This window comes from Narcine bancroftii, chromosome 5 (assembly GCF_036971445.1).
Source record: "Narcine bancroftii isolate sNarBan1 chromosome 5, sNarBan1.hap1, whole genome shotgun sequence".
Taxonomy (NCBI): Eukaryota; Metazoa; Chordata; class Chondrichthyes; order Torpediniformes; family Narcinidae; genus Narcine; species Narcine bancroftii.
In genome coordinates this window covers 108,468,227-108,487,323 of record NC_091473.1, presented here as the reverse complement: position 1 = coordinate 108,487,323, position 19,097 = coordinate 108,468,227, and the positions used below count along the sequence as shown (strand labels likewise).

Genomic DNA, 19,097 nt, shown 5'->3' with positions numbered 1-19,097 from the left:
GACAATTGATTTATAGTGATAATAAGATTTTCTTTTACCCTGAAACAAGTTTTGATTTGTTGGGAAAAAAAAGAATTTAATGCTGTTATGGCATAAAGGTTACACTTTTGTTTTAAGGTATCCAGCAGTCTTAAAGGTTTTTGTTCCTGAGGGCAAAAATAGATTTTTTTTACAGAACCCAATGAAGCAAAAGTGTTTGCAGATTTGCTGCCTGAGATAATGAGATAAGAACTGGGAGACATCTGAAGAGAGGAAGCAGAAAGATTGTAGTTGGGGAAATATAATGAAATTATACACATTTAGGAGGAGAGAGAATATTAGGGAGGACAGTTTTTACCCAATAGATCTGTGTAAAAAATGAATTGATAATTGTCTGAGTAGATTAGAGGCATAAGAGACAGTATAATATTTCAGGGGAGTTGGGTGAGAGTATAAGCCAGACCTCTACAGAATCTAGTCAGTAGGTGTGATTTTTGATCACAACCCCTTCAGATTAGGGGTATAAAGACGTATTGTTAACAATGTATGGCCTGGGGGTGGGGGGGGGGGGGGGGGGAGAGGTTGGCCTCTCTTCTTTATCAGCTTCTTTTTCTATTTCTGTCCTTTTTGTTTTTCTCTTCTTTCTCTTTAATACACCTGAATTTAACAATTGTGTTATGAAATATTTAGTTAGTATTTTGAATGTAAGAGGAGTGGGGGTGGAAAGTTGGACGGTTGCTGGATTTTATGAAAGATTAGATGGCTGATAAATTGAATTAGTATTAATAATGGGATTCAGAATCAAATAAAGCAGAAAAAACTATTAGTTTATTAAAAGAAAAAACACAGCTTTTTTTTACAGGAAACATTTAACGGAAATGAAACATCAAAAATTAAAAAGTGATTGGGTAGGGACAGTAATAACATGATCTTTTAATTCTAAGGCTAGAGGTGGAGCAATATTAATTAATAAAAAATTACCAGTTAAAATATTGGATATTAGTATAGGTATAGCAAATTGCCAGATTTATTTGGAACAATGGACCTTAATGAATGTACCAAAGGTATTATAAATTTATCAAATCCCAAGGGGAAAGTTATATTGGGAGGGGATTTTAATTTTGCTTTGGACCCTAAATTAGATAGATCGGGAGATAAAATGGTGTAAAAGTAAGGTAGCAAAAATTGAAATAGATTTGAAGAAAGAATTACTCCTTTTATTCTTTTCGATTTAAAACATATTTACGGATAGATATGTTTTTAATTTCTGCATAGTTTTAATAAGAGTACAAAGAGTGGAGTATCAAGCGTGGGTTCTATCAGATTATTCACCTTTAATTTTATCTATTTCATTGGAAGAACAAAAGGTAAGTTGTAGATGGAGATAAAATACAACTGTTTTGAAGAAAAGGGAATTTTGTAATTATATGAAGCAACAGGTTTTAAAAAAGATTATATACCAATAAATATTCAGTTGTGAGTAAGTTTATATTGTTGGATTCTATGAAGGCATATTTGAGAGGTCAAATAATAAGTTACACTTCAAAAATAAATAAAGAAAGAATGAAAGAAGTAATTCAATTAGATAGAGATAATGAAATTGGAGAAGGAAATTCAAGTACATAAAGATGAGGAGAAGATAAAATTGTTGGAGTTGAAGAAATTAAGACAATGCTGTGCAGAAATAGAGAGGAGAGAGACATAATGAGATCATGACAAAAAATAATATGAGGGGTGAAAGGGCTCATAAATTTTTAACATGGCAATTAAAAATGGAACATATTTCTAGAACAGTAATTGCAACTAAGAAATCAGGACAGATAACATAAAATGCAAGAAATAAATGATAATTTTAAAGAATTTTATGCTAAACATTATCATTCAGAATCTATGAAAGATAATAAAATAAGAGATTATTTTATCGGTGTTAAAGGAGGATGAAAAGTTAAGACTGAGAATTTTTCAGAAATAGAAGTTTATGAGACCCTAATGTCATTACAGAATAATAAGGCACCAGGTCAAAATGGTTTCACACCAGAATTTTATAAAGAATTTAAGGAGTTATTAATACCAGTATTAATGGAGGTATTAGATCAAATGAAAGAGGTTCATGATTACCTGAATCTTTTAAAACAGCATTAATAGCTGTAATTCTGAAAAAAGGGAAAAATTGTGTACAACCTTCTCATATAGACCTATATCATTATTGAATACAATAAAATTGTTAGCTAATAGATTAGTTGAATTTTTGCCAAAATTAATAAATTTAGATCAAATTGACTTTATTAAAAATAGAAAATCAGTAGGTAATATAGTTAAATTTATAAGTTTGATACATATAGCACAAAATAGGAAGATTCCCGTGGAAGCAGTAGCATTAGATGCAGAGAAAGCATTTGATCGATTGGAATGGGATATTTTATTTGAAACACTTAACGCTTTTTAGATTCAAAATACTTTTATAAATTGGATAAAGGCAATTCAAAAGCAAAAGTGATTAAGAATAAACAAATATCACAACCTTTTTTGCTAGAAAGGTCTTCTAGACAAGGTTGTCCATTATCACCCTTTTTATTTGTATTAGGGATTGAGCCATTGGCAGAAGTAATTAGAACTGACAATGAAATTAAAGGATTTGAAGTAGGTAATAAGAAACATAAAATTATGATGATGTTTTAGTATATTTAATTAGATCAAAAATATCTTTAAATAGGTTGAATGAAAGATTAAAATGGTTAGTATCAGGTTATAAAGTTAATGTTGATAAAAGTGCAGTTATGCCCATGGTGGATATAGATTATTCTCAATGTAAAAGATTGACAACATTTAAATTTCAAAATGAAGCAATTAAATACTTAGGAGTTAAAATTAATAGAAATAGAAATAATTTGTTTAAGTTAAATTATTTGCCATTGTTAAAAAAATTGGAAGAAGATTTGAAAAGATGGAAAGATTTATTTATAATATTAATAGGACAAGTGAATTGTATTAAAATGAATATTTTCCAAGAATGCAATATTTGTTTCAATTATTTCCCATTCATGTACCAGAAACTTTTTTTTGAAGTTTGAATAAAATAGTACGTGAGTTTCTTTTGAAAGGTAAAATGTCAAGAATTTGTTTAGAAAAATTAATGTGGAAATTTGATCGGGGTGGACTAATACTATCAAATTTTAAGAATTATTTTTAGCTGCTCAATTGAGATTTTTGTCCTCCTGTTATCAAAGAGGTGAAAAACCAGCTTGGGTTCAAATAGAAATGAATAAAATTGGTAAAACTATTCTGGAGAAAATTTTGTATAAATGGAATAATAGTGAGTTGTTTAAAGGAACTAAAGATTTATCAGTATTAAAGCATATATTAAAAATATGGAACAGAATTCATATTGAGAGAGGAATTAAAAATTATCAATGTCCAAAAATGTTAAAACAAAATCAACTTCTTCCTTTTACTTTGAATAATTCTTTATTTGACAATTGGAATAGTAAAGGCTTACAGAGAATAAAAGATTGTTTTTTAGGATCTCTTTTTTAAATTTTTGATTAATTAAAAGATAAATATACATAATAATACAATTTTTGCATATTATCAATTAAAAATGCATTTTAAAAAGAAATTGGGAGCAGATTTGAGAATCCCTAAAAAAGTCAATTTGAAAATATAATAACAGATATATCTGTTTGTTAAGAAATTTATTTGTAATATGTATATAAAATTACAAGAAACTACAAAGAAAAAAGATTTATATAAATCAAAAATGCGATGGGAGAAAGATTTAAATATACAAATTCAGGAGGAGATTTGGTCAAAATTATGTCAAGAGAGTGTAACGAATACAGTAAATGTTAAATATCAAATGGTTCAATATAATTTTCTTCATTGATTATATTATACTCTATATAAGTTAAATGGACTTAATTCCAATTACTCAAATAAGTGTTTTCTATATATGAAAGAAATAAGGTTTTTTTTTTTGCATTCATTATGGTCTTGTGAAAAAGTGTAAAGGTTTTGGAATGAACAAATTATGAAGATAAAGATACAAAGGGATCCAGGAATATTTTTACTGGGGATATATATGAAGAGGATACAAAATTGAAATTGGATAAATATCAAGAAAAAAATTTAAGTATTGCAAAAGCAACTCCAAAGAAATGTATAGTGATATCAAGGAAAGACGATAAGCAAGTGTTACTAAGTAGATGGTATAGTGAGATGTGAAATTGTATACCTTTGTAAAAAATTACATATAGTTTACGGAATCAAGTTGAAAATTTTTATAGTATTTGGAAACCATATATAGATTTTATGAATAATTTTCTGTCCCCCTCTTCTACCTTATCCACTCCTCTTAATCAGAAATTTTAATAATAATGATTGTATATGCTAGTAGTGTTGTATATTAAATGGTAGGTGTTTTCTTTTCTTTCTTTTTCTTAGTCTTGTGTGGGGGGGTTGGGGAGAAAAAGTATAAAATTATTTTTGTATCACTGGATATGGATATTAATGTTTTATTCATTGGTTTTTTTTCTGTAATGATACAAAGAACTAAATAAAATTTTCAATAATAAAAGAATCAAACAGTAAGAGAAATTGTCCAAACCTTAGGATTACCAAAATCAACAGTTTGGAGCATAATTAAGATGAAAGAGCATGCTGATGACAGAAGAATGTTCATTAAAATGAATAAAAATTCCCAAATGCCTGTTCAACAGATCAGAAACATTCTTCGGGAGGCTGGTGTGGATATGTTAACAACTACTGTCTACAGAAAACTTAATTACAGAAATACAGAGGCTACACTGTAAGATGCAAACTATTAGTTACCCACGGAAAGGATGGGCAGATTATAGTTTGCCAAGAAGTATTTAACAGACCTTGCAGAAGGGGGCTCTCCTCGAAGAGTACTAAATAGATGATCAAAACTTGAAAATCAAAATTTTCATCATCAAAAGGTAGTACGAAGAAGCCAAGGCAGTTGAGAACAAAGACTGAAGAAGCTCTTATTCAACCAGGAACATCAGGTGAAAGTCCGAAAGGGAGCAGTGCAAAAATGGCAACAGGACTAGCAGAACCAGGTAAAACTGAGGAGTCAGTTCAAGAATTGAGCAATGTCCTACAAAAAATGAAGAATTTGAATAATCAATTAATGTGTTGAAAAGGTGATGAGATATGATGGAAAAAATGTCTGAAATAAAAAAGATTGTTGAAGACCTGATGTGGAGAATGGGTCGAACAGAGATTGAACTGAAGAAAATAGATGAAAAACATGAAGCTTTGGGGGGGGGGGGATGGATAGCCAAAGAATGAGAGTTGGATAAACATGGACTGCTTGACAAAATTGACCATATAGAGAATTTTATTTGAAGGAATAATGTCCAAATTATTGGACTGAAGGAAGGAATCGAGGAAATAGACCCAGTGAACTTTTTTTCAAAAATGGATCCCACAAATGCTGAGAGAAGACAAATTTGGAGAAAAACTGCGCTTCAAGAGAGAACAACAAACACTCAGACCCAGAAGAGCTGGCGATCAGAGACCAAGACCAGTCTGGTGAGACTTTTAAGCTACCAAGAATGGGAGCAGCATATGATTTCTCTAAGCAGAGTAATGGCCCACCCAAGGTTGATTGTGAAAAGGTACCTTTTTTTTTTCAAGACTTTTAGCCCGAGCTTGATTAAACAAAGAAGAATTTGAAGATGTGAAAAGACAACTATGTTCTAAAAATTTGAAATACTCAATGATACTGCAACTTTGAGGGTCGAAGTAGCAGAAGGGAATCAGCGATCTTTCAAGACCAAGAATGAGGTGGAAGACTTTCTGCGAAGTTTGTTTAAAAAATAAATAAATAAATAAATAAATGGATGAAATTTTTAAAATTTGAAGGTTGTCGAGGTAAAAGATTGAGAAAATATTTATGATGGAACTAAGTAAAAGTAGTAAAGTTGTATTTTTTGTTTATTTTTGTTAAACCATTTTGTATTTATTGTTTAACAGTAAAGTGTATCGAAATGCTCACGGGGAGCTCAGTAAAAGAAAAAATATCTGGGAAAAATGGTAGCAGGGTGGAGACTCCAGTTTGAGGGGAGAATGGCACCCGGAAAGGAATAACAAAAAAAAATGGTGCTAAAGGGAGGGATCCTTCTTGCTCATGAGACTTCATGGGCTTTTATTGCAGGCTTTTGGAGCAATATGTATATGTCACTATTGGGGCAGGGACATTGTGTGTTTTCCTTAAAGGGGAAAGATCATTATTATTTAAAGTCAGAGATTTTACTGTTTAAGGTCTTGGCATACCTAAAACAATTAAAGGCAGATATAGTATTTTTACAAGAAACACATCTTACTAAATGGAAACATGCAAAATTAAGGATGGGTGGGGCAAGTAATATAGTTTTCATTTGGATCAAAAGCAAGAGGAGTATCGATTTTAATTAATAAAAATATACCAACAATAATAATAGAAGAGACATTAACTGATGAACCTAGAAGATTTGTAATGGCACACTGTAAAATTTATGTCCCAAATTATGATGAAGTTTTTATGAAGGATATCTTTTTTAAAAACTGCAGTGCAAAGGCAAAATATATTGATCGGAGGAGATTTAAATTTTTGTTTAGATCCAATATTGGACAAATCAACAAGAACAATAAGGGTGAAAGCTACAAAAACGACACTATGATTTATGAAGGATTTAAATCTAATTGATCGACGGAGGTGACTCAACCCCTTAGAAAGAGACTATTCATTCTACTCGAGGGTACTTGATCCACATACAAGGATTGACTTATTTTTAATGTCTGCCCAGTTACAAAGCAGAATGGTAAAAGCTGAGTACTTGGCAAGACTTTTATCAGACTACTTGCCATTAACATCAACTATGATAATGGAAAAGCAAGAAAGTATGTATTGATGGCATCTTAATGCTTCATTATTAAAAAGGAAGGATTTTTGTGAAATTAAGAGACAGAAATATTTTGTGAAAACTAGTTTCCTCCACTGACAACAGTTTTCTAATATGGGATATGCTTAAAGTTTATTTGAGGGGACAAATTATTTCTTACACTAAAAATTTTGAGAGAATATGCAAGACATTTAGAAGATCATGAGAAGGATGTAACAAAATTGGAAAAATATCAGATATAAGGAACACAAAAAATATAGAATATTAGAGAACAAAAAGTTACAATATAATATACTACAAACATGTATAACAGAAAAAAAGAAATTATAAACTCAACAAAAGTATTGTGTTCTTTAACACCAGCATTATTCATTGTAGCCATTGAACCTCCGGCAGAGATTATAAGAAGAGATCTGGATATTAATGGCATCAGTGTTGGAGAAGAAGAACATAAAATTAGCTTATGTGCTATTATATATGTCTGATCCAGCTGAATCACATAAGATTACAAACAATATTAGAAAAATATGGAAGAATATCAGGATATAAAATAAATGTGAATAAAAGTGAGATAATGCCATTGCAGAACTTTGATTATGAAAGATACCAAAAAGGCAGTAGATTTAAATGGAAGAATGATGGAATTAAATATTTAGGAATAATGAAGATAATAATTTATATAAGTTTAATTATACCCCTCTTAGAGAAAAATATTAACAGAAATGGAAAAATCTGATGATTACATTAATAGGAAGAGTAAATTGTATAAAAATAAAGGTGATGCCAAGACTACAAATACTATCTCTTTCAATTGTTGCCTACTGTGCTAACTAAATATTTATTGAAATTATTACATAATTATATAAGATCATTCCTATGGAATAACAAAGTGCCAAGAATTGCACTGGATAAGAACATGGGACTATAAATTGGGAGGACTTAGACTTTCAGATTTTAAGAAGCATTATCTTTCAGCTCTAGCAATATTTCTATCATCTTTCTTTAAAGAAAACCATTCACCCCCCCCCCCCTTTGTGGATTTGAATGGGACTGAATTCAATGAAAGTAGAGACAAAGAAGGACTTAATTTATAAGTGGAATGTTGTCAATAAAAAAATGGATAATCCTATATTATTACACATGATTAGAATATGGCAAAACATAAATGAATGTATCAGAGGGGGAAAAAAGCAGGTATATCACTGAGAACACCATTATGTAAACATGTACTGCTGCCTATCAATCTGGGTAACAAAATATTGAATTCATGGCATGAAAAATAAATGAGATATTTTGATGATTTTTATATAGAAGGATCTCATGTCTTTTTAATAATTGAGAAATAAGTAAGGAGTAGCTAATGGGATATTCTTTTGCTTTCTCCAGTTGATATTCTTAAGAGAAAGATGGGGTCTAAACATGGTCCCACCTGAAATTAGTGAGATGGAATGAACGATTTGGCTGGGGAACACACCTAAATGTACTTTGCTCTCCAAAATGAAAGTGCAAAACTAGGTTTACTGAGATCGAGAGAGAGATGGGAGTCAGACTTGGGAATTGCAATAATGGAAGGATGCTGGTCTGATTGGTATTTGGATAGCATGAGATCAATTATAAATGCTAAATACAGATTAGCACAATATAATTTTCTACACCAATTATACCTTACACCACAGAAGTTACATAAATAAAAATTGGAAATATTGGATGTGGAATAGAAATTGGAATGTTCTTACATGCTTTGCTTGTGTGTGAAGGTGAGACCTTTCTGGCAGGATATTACTGAAATACTAACAAGGATAACTGAGGTGGCCTTCATGGATGACCTGGAGCTTAATTTTTGGGCAATTTTATTGAAATAAGTAATAAACTAACTAAATTCCTAATTTCATTCGTTAAAATAGCTTTATCTGTGGCTAAGAATTGTATTGCAATTACTTGGAAATCCAACTCCCGCTCTACAGATAGCATAATGGAAGACCGAGATGAACAGTTGTATACCTATGGAGAAAATGACATACAATCTAAAGAACAAATGTTATGTATTTATAAAAATATGGCAACCATATTTGGATTATATAGGGGCCAAAATATGATTTTTTAAAAGATGCTAGTATTATAATATAAGTGACCTCACCAATGGAGACTCTCTTTTTAAACCCAATTGTAACCCCTGACAGTGTACAGATTTATATCATGAAGGAGAGGAGGAGAGGGGTTGTGTTTTCTAAGAAAAAGTTACTATATATATATATCTATAATGTATGTAGATATATAGAGATCAATATATTTTGAAAATTGAAAATTTTGATATTTATATTTATGGGGAAAAAAAACAAAAAAGAGCCTGCAGAATTCTGGACAAACATCTTGTGGATCGATGAGACTAAGATTAACCTGTATCAAGTGATGGCAAGATCAAAGTATAGAGGTGTAAAGGAACTGCCCAAGATCCAAAGCATACCACATTTGCCATGGTTTGCATTTTGCAGTGTACCCTCTGTATTTCTATTCATGAAGTCTTCTACAGACAGTAGTCATTGACGTATCCACAGCTTCTTGAAGAGTGTTTCTGATCTGTTGGACAGGCGTTTGTGGATTTTTCTTCATTATGATAAGAATTCTTCTGTCATCAGCAGAAATACCAGTTCCTTTGTGATAACTGAGATCACTAGTATGCTCTTCTTCTTGATGTTCCAAACTGTTGATTTTGGTAATCCTAAGTTTTGGGCGATGTCTCTTACTGTTTGATTCTTGTCTTTCAGCCTCATAATGACTTATTCTGGTTCGAGTGTTGAAAAATGGCAACTACAGACTCCAAAGGTGACCAAAAGCTTAGAAGCAAGCCTAGCTCTTATGCTTGCACCAATAAATCAATTAAACATAACTGAATACTCACAAAACCCTGTGAAGCCAAATATTCCAAACATGATGGTGCCCTGAAATGAGGGTACTATGTATAAAAAGTGTTGTAATTTCTACATGGTCCAACCAAAATGTTTATAAATAACCTTGAATAAAATCTGGAATGTGGATTTTAATTACACATTAATTACTTGATTACCAATTTAAAACTGGAGCATTGGGGTAAATAAAGGAAAATAGGGTTTTGTCCCAAACATGAAGGGCCCCATATGAAGCCTGGATATGCCAGGCTGAGGTGTTTGAGCAAGAGTCTTGGAGATCTTGGATCAGGTATCTGGGCTCTGGAGGAAAGTACAGCAGTCCTTACTCCAAGATCCACCACCTCAGCAGCTTCAATGAGTGCTGGGGGAAGGGAACCCCATGAAAATATACTTCTCCCATCTATCTCCCAGTGCTTAAAGCTTAGTACCCTGAAACAAGGTAAATCAAATTTATCAAGATATTTAAAATAAAGGACTTGCTTTAAGGTACTTCACTGCTCAGTTTTCCATCATATTCTTGCATCTAATGAGTAGATTCCAGCTGAATGCTGTGGTGTTGAATGTTATGGAGTTTAAATCTGTATGCATCCAGCCTTTAACTTCAAACCATGTGTCTATAGACCACAAATGCCACATGATCACTTGAGGTAAGGTTTATAATTATTCAAATTATAAACCCAAATCCCATACTGAGATTTTTGAGAAGGTCCAATTTAACTTGCACAAATCTACCCTGAAGTCAGCTACATCTTGAGGATTCTCTTCCTCCCAGTCCTGCTCCCAGAGACAGGCATTCATTACCCAAATCCTAGAATGTTCCCACCTGCAGGTTGCTGCCACTCATCCCGTAAGCCTCTCTGTCTCTCATAATTCTATGAGCTCCCTGTTACTATTCCAGGATGACAGAGTGAATGCTGCACATGCCTTTGATTGCTCAGGCTTTCAAAGTTGTAGCCATTGCTCGTTATGTTCACAGTCTCTCATCCAAAAAAATGTTGCTGCAGCATCACTATCAGAAAATAGTTTTTTGGCTTCCTGCACATTGGCCGTTTAACTCAGTAGCATAATCTACAGGATTTCAAGACCACTTTTTGATGAACAGAACCCTCTGTGTGGCTTTGATGTGAAACTCATTTCTAGTAACTTCAGGGAGTTCCATCCCTTTTAACATTTAAATGTGCACATCATTAGAAAGCTTTCAGTGCTACAATATTATCAAAACTATTTTCACATGACAGCCTACATAAAACTGAAGGGAGGCTGGAATTTTTCATAAGTCCAATCTGATTCAACCTATCTATTGAACAAAAAGGGACTGGAAAGTACCAATGTTACCTTAATAAACTGAGATTGGTTTCTCAATCTCTGGTTAGTTTGGTTACCCAGATATCCCATTTTGAAGAGTTCCTTCCTAAGAAGGTATTCAGTTTTCCTGCTGTTGAGATGATCTTTTCATTAATAAAGCTGTTGGCTCTTCAGGTAGTTTCTTGTTCTGTTGATGCTTTCATGTAAAGGAAGAAAGCATAACAAGTTAACCATGATGCTCCTGGAACTCAAAAAAAAGCTAGGTGACGTGGTTTGTAAGTATTAAAATCACTTGTTTTTGCTAGTCTTTAGATAAAATACTTGTTAAAAGTATCAGTGCCATCACTCATTATTCTCCTTTGGTTTTATCTTGCCTGCATCGTATACTGTTTCTCATCCAGATAGTCAACATACTTTCAGACCACAACTATATTTACCCTTAAATGGGCCATTTATACTTTGGACACCAGCATTTAGACCTTTCTCTTTGGGGAACTGTTAAATTGGACCTGAGGTTGTTTAAAAGCGAACATGAATATAACTGCCAAAAAAAATCACTTTGCAAAGCATGAGACCTTCATTACAGCAAGAAGCACTGTCACATGAGGCTAGTCTCACACCAAGAGAGTCTGCTCACGGCTTATGTCATATATTTATACAGTCCGAATCCCTAGGTTTTCAGAACATTTGAACGGACTGCTCCACCTGTACATATTTCTTAGAATTCTCTTGGGATTCGTTAATCAGAGTTGTGTCCCTCTTTTACTACCTTACCAAATAGGGAGGTCCTTATCAGCTCAAGCCTTGTCAAATTGAAAACCAGGAAGAAATTATTGGAGATAACTTATCTCTCCCAGTGAACATTTTAAAACTTACATTCTCAACATGTTACATATGATTTGGAGTACCTTAGTGAATCACTGAATTACTATTATGTTTTACCTTTCCAAGTTGATTGTGAGACGATGTTTGCAGAATAAAGGGACAGCTGGAAAATGGGTTGTTTTCAAAGGTGAAATAGCAGGAGTTCAGGCACAGCACTTTCCTCAGAGTGAAAGGCAAGACTGGTGAGTATACAGAACCATCCATGGTTGATGAGGCATCAGAATAAAATGAGGCGTGTGTTGGATTTAAAAGTCGAGAAGAAAAGAATTCCTTGATGGGTATTTTAAGAAGTATAGGAGTATGGTTATGAAAGAAATCAGAAGAGCAAAACAAAGACATGAGATGGAGTTGGCAGGCAGGATAAAGGAAAATCCCAAGAGATTCTACAGATATATTTGGAGTAAAAGGGAGAGAATATCCCATTAAAGATCAACATGATTGTCTTTGTGTGGAGTCACAGGAGATGGGTTGGATTTTTAATTAATATTTTTCATCAGTCAATGTAGAGCAGATCATGAGAGACAAGAAACTGAAGGAAATGAGCTGTGGTGTCCTGGACCATATTAGAAGTTCCGGGGAGGATGTCTGGGCAGTCTTAGAATGTATTAAAGTGGACTGATCCCCAAGGCCTGATGAAGTGCATCCTCACACACTGAGAAACTATGAAAAAATTGAGGAGGATCCTGCTGAGATATTTTCATCTTCGTTGGCCTCGGGAGAAGTGCCAAAAGATTATAATGTGACTAATGTTGTACCGTTATTTTAAAAGTGCAGCAATGACAAGCCAGGGAACTACAGGCCAGCACGTTTGATTCAGTAGTTGGAAAATTGCTGGAGGGGATTTTGCGGGACAGGTCTACCAGCATTTGGATAGACAGGAAATGAATGGAAATACTCAGCATAGCTTTATGCATGGGAGATCAGGTCTCATTAATGTGATAGAGTTTCTTGAAGAGGATTGATGAAGGTGGGGTAGTGAATGTAAGGTCTTTGTCAAGGTCTCACATGGGAGATTAGATCTCTTGACATCTGAGGGGAGCTGACCAATTCAAAATTGGCAACAGAAAGAATCAAGATAGTGTTTGAAGCATGCAACTAATGGTGTCTCACAGGGGTCAGTACTGGGTCCATTGTTATTTATTATCGAAACTAACAATTTGGATGGCAATATTAGTAAACATGATTAGTAAATTTATGGATGACACCAGAATTGGTACTGTATTGGACGATAAGTGGGTAGTGTATCAGACAGAAATATTCATTCATATCCCCACCCAAATCCTGTGTCTCCACACAGACAGTCCTGTTGATCTTTAATGGGAAATGTTCCAACAGGAGATAGATCATTTGGAAAGGTGGGCTAAGAAGTGGCAAATGGAAGTTAACTCTGACAAGTGAGGTGTTGTACTTTGGTAAGTCAAACCGGGCAGGACTTAGGTGGTGAATATTAGTTAACTGGAGAATGTTGTAGAACAGAGCGACTGAAAGTGGTGACTCAGGTGGACTCAGAGAGTTTGGGCAGGGGTAAAGAGAACATAAGTTGGGACCTGATGATTCAGCTGTAGAAGGTGTAAGTGATATCACACAGAATACTGTATGCAGTTATGTTCATCCAGGTATATGAAGGGTATCAATAAATTGAAAGGGGTGCAGAGGAGATTCACCAGAATGTTGCTGGGACTGGAGAGGTTGAGTAAAAAGGAGAGGGTGGATAGGCTGGGACTGTATTATCTACAGCAAAGGAGGTTGAGAGTTGATCTTACAGAGGATAATAAAATCATGAGGGGCATGGATAAAGTGAATGCTCACAGTGTTTTTCCCCAGGGTAGATGAATCTAGAACTAGAAACCATAGGCTTAAGTTGAAAGGGGAATGATTTAAGAGGGACCTGAGAGGTAACTATTTGACTCAGGTGATGGTCCGGATCTGGAACCAGCTGCCAGAGGAATTGTAGAAGCAGCACAGTTTGGACATTCAAAAGACATTTGGACAGATAGATAGATAGGAATGGTTTCAAAGGATATGGTTCAAATGCAGACAAATGGGACTAACCCAGGATGCCAACTTGCTCAGCATGGATGAGATGAGCTGAAAGGCTCATCTTTGGTACTGATAATAGAGTTGAGAAATGTTGTAATTCATTTAAACAAAATCAAGAGATGGAATAAAGGATGAAAGAATAAACTTGCATATTATGGAGAAACTGGTGGATTGGTTTGCTTCAGTTTAGCAAATTAAAGACTAATCAGCCCCCAGTGAATGTTTTGAGTAGTTCAACCTGATGAATGAAACCACAGGTTGTATGAACTGCAAGATTTCAGTCCAATCCTGAGAAGTGAGATTTCAGATAAATATCACAGAACAAGAATCTTTTTTTTCCAAATATCCCCATAATGTAAACCTTATCCACAGAGTGCTTTTCTTGAATTGTTAATTGCTCGTGGCACTTGACAGCCTCAAGTTCATCACTATTGTCTGTCTGTCTAAAGCTCATCATGAACTGAAATTCCTGGATGCTCGAACAAGCCAATTACCAACAGCCACCAGAATCATACTCCTATTTTTGAACTCTGAAACTCCATGTCACAATATTTTACTATCCTACACTCTGTATTTCTATATTTTATACTTAATTAAATGACTGTTTCTGCAGGCCAAGTTTAAATTATTTAATTTGTTTTGGATTTTTTCACATTTTACTTCACCTGCTGATTGGGCTTTTTTGCATTTCATTTCCATTTCACACTTTTGATTATTATTTCTTTTGACTTTTTTTGCTATTTGATTTTCTGTCTAATTCTGTTTCAGATTTGCTGGGTCTAATGATTTTGGTTTGATTTTGCCTCAGCACAATTGAACTACCCCAGTTCCAGTCTTTCAACCCTGTGTGATTAGCCCCTCACCCCAAGTCCAAAGCCCGCTGCGCAGCTCAGACGGCAAAGTCCTCCTCAGCGACAAGATCTCCATCCTCAACCGATGGTCAGAACACTTCCAATCTCTTTTCAGTGCCAACCGCTCAGTCCAAGATTCCGCCCTGCTCCAGCTCCCTCAACAGCCCCTAAGGCTAGAGCTGGATGAGGTCCTCACCCGGGAAGAGACATATAAGGCAATTGAACAACTGAAAAGTGGCAAAGCAGCAGGTATGGATGGAATCCACCCCCCCCCCCCCCACCTCCACCCCTCCAGAGGTCTGGAAGGCTGGCGGCAAAACTCTGCATGCCAAACTGCATGAGTTTTTCAAGCTTTCCTGGGACCAAGGAAAACTGCCTCAGGACCTTCGTGATGCCATCATCATCACCCTGTACAAAAACAAAGGCAAGAAATCAGACTGCTCAAACTACAGGGGAATCACGCTGCTCTCCATTGCAGGCAAAATCTTGGCTAGGATTCTCCTAAATAGAATAATACCTAGTGTCGCCGAGAATGTTCTCCCAGAATCACAGTGCAGCTTTCGCGTAAACAGAGGAACTACTGACATGGTCTTTGCCCTCAGACAGCTCCAAGAAAAGTGCAGAGAACAAAACAAAGGAATCTACATCACCTTTGTTGACCTCACCAAAGCCTTCGACACCGTGAGCAGGAAAGGGCTTTGGCAAATACTAGAGCGCCTCGAAAGCCCCCCCCAAAGTTCTTCAACATGATTATCCAACTGCACGAAAACCAACAAGGTCGGGTCAGATACAGCAATGAGCTCTCTGAAACCTTCTCCATTAACAATGGCGTGAAGCAAGGCTGCATTCTCGCACCAACCCTCTTTTCAATCTTTTCAAGCCATGAAAGACCTCAACAATGAAGACGCTGTTTACATCCAGTACCGCACAGATGGCAGTCTCTTCAATCTGAGGCGCCTGCAAGCTCACACCAAGACACAAGAGCAACTTGTCCGTGAACTACTCTTTGCAGACGATGCCGCTTTAGTTGCCCATTCAGAGCCAGCTCTTCAGTGCTTGACGTCCTGTTTTGCGGAAACTGCCAAAATGTTTGGCCTGGAAGTCAGCCTGAAGAAAACTGAGGTCCTCCATCAGCCAGCTCCCCACCATGACTACCAGCCCCCCCCCCCCCCCACATCTCCATCGGGCACACAAAACTCAAAACAGTCTACCAGTTTACCTATCTCGGCTGCACCATTTCATCGGATGCAAGGATCGACAACGAGATAGACAACAGACTCCATATATAACCATATAACCACTTACAGCACAGAACAGGCGAGTTCGGCACTACTAGTCCATGCCGTAGCAAATCCCCACCCTCCTAGTCCCACTGACCAGCATCCGGTCCATACCCATCTAGTCCCCTCCTATCCATGTAACGATCCAGTCTTTCCTTAAATGTAACCAATGATCCCGCCTCGACCACGTCTGCGGAAGCTCATTCCACATCCCCACCACCTTCTGCGTAAAGAAATTTCCCCTCATGTTCCCCTTATAATTTTCCCCCTTCAATCTTAAACCATGTCCTCTAGTTTGAATCTCCCCCTTTCTTAATTGAAAAAGCCTATCCACATTTACTCTGTCTGTCCCTTTTAAAATCTTAAACACCTCTATCAAGTCCCCTCTCAATCTTCTACGCTCCCGAGAAAAAAGCCCCAGTCTGCACAACCTTTCCCTGTAACTCAGACCCTGAAATCCTGTCAACATTCGCGTGAACCTTCTCTGCACTCTCTCGCCAAGGCAAATAGCGCCTTTGGAAGACTACACAAAAGAGTCTGGAAAAACAACCAACTGAAAAACCTCACAAAGATAAGCGTATACAAAGCCGTTGTCATACCCACACTCCTGTTCGGCACCGAAGCATGGGTCCTCTACCGGCATCACCTACGGCTCCTAGAACGCTTCCACCAGCATTGTCTCCGCTCCATCCTCAACATTCATTGGAGCGACTTCATCCCTAACATCGAAGTACTCGAGATGGCAGAGGCCGACAGCATCGAATCCACGCTGCTGAAGATCCAACTGCGCTGGGTAGGTCACGTCTCCAGAATGGAGGACGATCGCCTTCCCAAGATCGTGTTATATGGTGAGCTCTCCACTGGCCACCGTGACAGAGGTGCACCAAAGAAGAGGTACAAGGACTGCCTAAAGAAATCTCTTGGTGCCTGCCACATTGACCACCGCCAGTGGGCTGATATCGCCTCAAACCATGCATCTTGGCGCCTCACAGTTCGGCGGGCAGCAACCTCCTTTGAAGAAGACCGCAGAGCCCACCTCACTGACAAAAGACAAAGGAGGAAAAACCCAACACCCAACCCCAACCAACCAATTTTCCCCTGCAACCGCTGCAACCGTGTTTGCCTGTCCCGCATCGGACTTGTCAGCCACAAACGAGCCTGCAACTGACGAGGACATTTACCCCTCCATAAATCTTCGTCCGCGAAGCCAAGCCAAAGAGAAGAAAAGATTAGCTCAGGAGAATGGATAAGTCTTTTGCAAAGGATCATCCACAAAGAAAGAAAAGAGTTGTATTTACATAACAAGAAATGTTAGAACAATTTACTAAAATTTTTAAAAGCTGCATAGTATCATACCTAGGTCCGAGGGAATTCCTAGTACCATATGAAAAGATTAATGGCCATTTTCTTTTATCCACACAATAGTGCAACCTGGAACACTTCAGAATATGTATAAATCTTGCCATGTAACCAAGAACATGAAAGACCAAGTTATCCCATCTCACAACACAACTGTTGAGTTTTAACTAATTATTATTATGTTCAAGATTCAATTTCGACCCAAAAATGTTAATATATCAGACTTTATGAACATTATGCATGACATAAACAAGCGAGGGCTAATGGACAATTTTAGGATAAACATTAATAATTTGTTTAGTTCACAAATATTATATTTAGATGCACACTCTACCTGAATCCACAACAGAGTAGAAGTATTTGGATCAAATTTTGTTCATTCTTTAAAAGAAAGTTCATTAAAAGTTGACCTTCACAACTGTAGTTTAAAAAAAAATTATTGAGCATGTTATTTAAAAAGTCAATGGCTACATAAAAGTTGATAACAGATATAAATTTTAAATATAATCTAATCAAAAATGACTTTATGAATATTATCAGTATTGCTTATTCAATCTGTGCTGAAGAAGATCATTTTATTCAAGTAAAATAATAAGTTGTCAATGTCACAGTACACCAGAAGGGGGATGCTTTGCCATGTTGTGCGAGCACTGCATTGACCTTAGCTTTGATGTACAGCAGATGCTGGAAGATGAAGCAAAAACATTGCTGAAGGAACTCAGCAGATGAATAAATATTCTGCATACTTGTCATGAGTTTTAAATGAAATACATAAAACATACTTAAGACATTTAATGCATTTACTTTAACTCTTGTGTCCATAGTTATTTTAATTTGTACAGTTATATGTCAACAATTAGACATTTTTATTTAGGTTTTATGATTAGCCAATCCAAGTGCAACTTCAAACAAGATGAAACATGCTATTCCATTTAATCAATAAAATTCTCCCACATTCTATCAAAACAGTACCTGCATAAGTTATGGCATCAGTTCAGGCATTGAAGTTCCAATTAACATTTCCTGTCATTTGCTGTTTACAAGTGACAGTAAGTGCAAGTAATTTGCATTTTGCTGACTACATGACCTCACAATACCTGATCAGCAAACATTTGATTGGTTAAGTGATGCATTATATAGCATCCTTTAACTATTTATATTTTTTTGATAAATTATGCAAGCCTTCCAGCAGTTTTAACCAAAACCAAAAAATAAAAATGTTAGAAATCTGAAATATAGAATATTAGAGAGAGAGATTGAGATTGCTATCTTTTATTTGAAAAGTTGCAATGTTCTTTCAACAAATTAGGGTGAGAATGGGGATTATCAGGAAAGGATTGGGAAGATCTGGGAGGGCAGCAGAAACTAATTAAGGTGCCAGTAAAATAAAAATGGGATGAGAAAAGAAGAAGGATGATTCTAGAGGAATCATCAGGTTTTGTTATGGAAGACCAAGCATGTGGATTATGTCCTTTTTTTTACATTTAAAAAATATAGGTGGGCTCTGCAGTTGGTGGGTCAGTATTTTGTTTCATAAAGTCATTAAGAATAAATTCAGTTCTATGTTTTATGAGTTGCAAAGCTCAG

General features: G+C 35.7%; 1 protein-coding gene across 5 annotated transcripts in view; it reads right to left on the bottom strand.

Moving 5' to 3' along the window:
• zyg11 (zyg-11 family member, cell cycle regulator) overlaps positions 1 to 18,572 on the bottom strand; it is a 132,844-nt gene extending 114,272 nt beyond the window's left edge. For all 5 annotated transcript variants that reach the window (XR_011357860.1, XM_069938702.1, XM_069938701.1 and 2 more), the window contains exons 1-3: positions 18,483 to 18,572; positions 17,845 to 17,928; positions 11,126 to 11,291 (exon numbers count right to left, since the gene is read on the bottom strand). Coding sequence is in view for 4 of the 5 variants with exons in the window: in XM_069938702.1 (XP_069794803.1) it covers positions 11,126 to 11,185 (60 nt within the window). In the remaining variant the exon portion in view is untranslated. The remainder of the gene's footprint in view (positions 1 to 11,125; positions 11,292 to 17,844; positions 17,929 to 18,482) is intronic.
• Between the last annotated feature and the right edge of the window lie 525 nt (positions 18,573 to 19,097).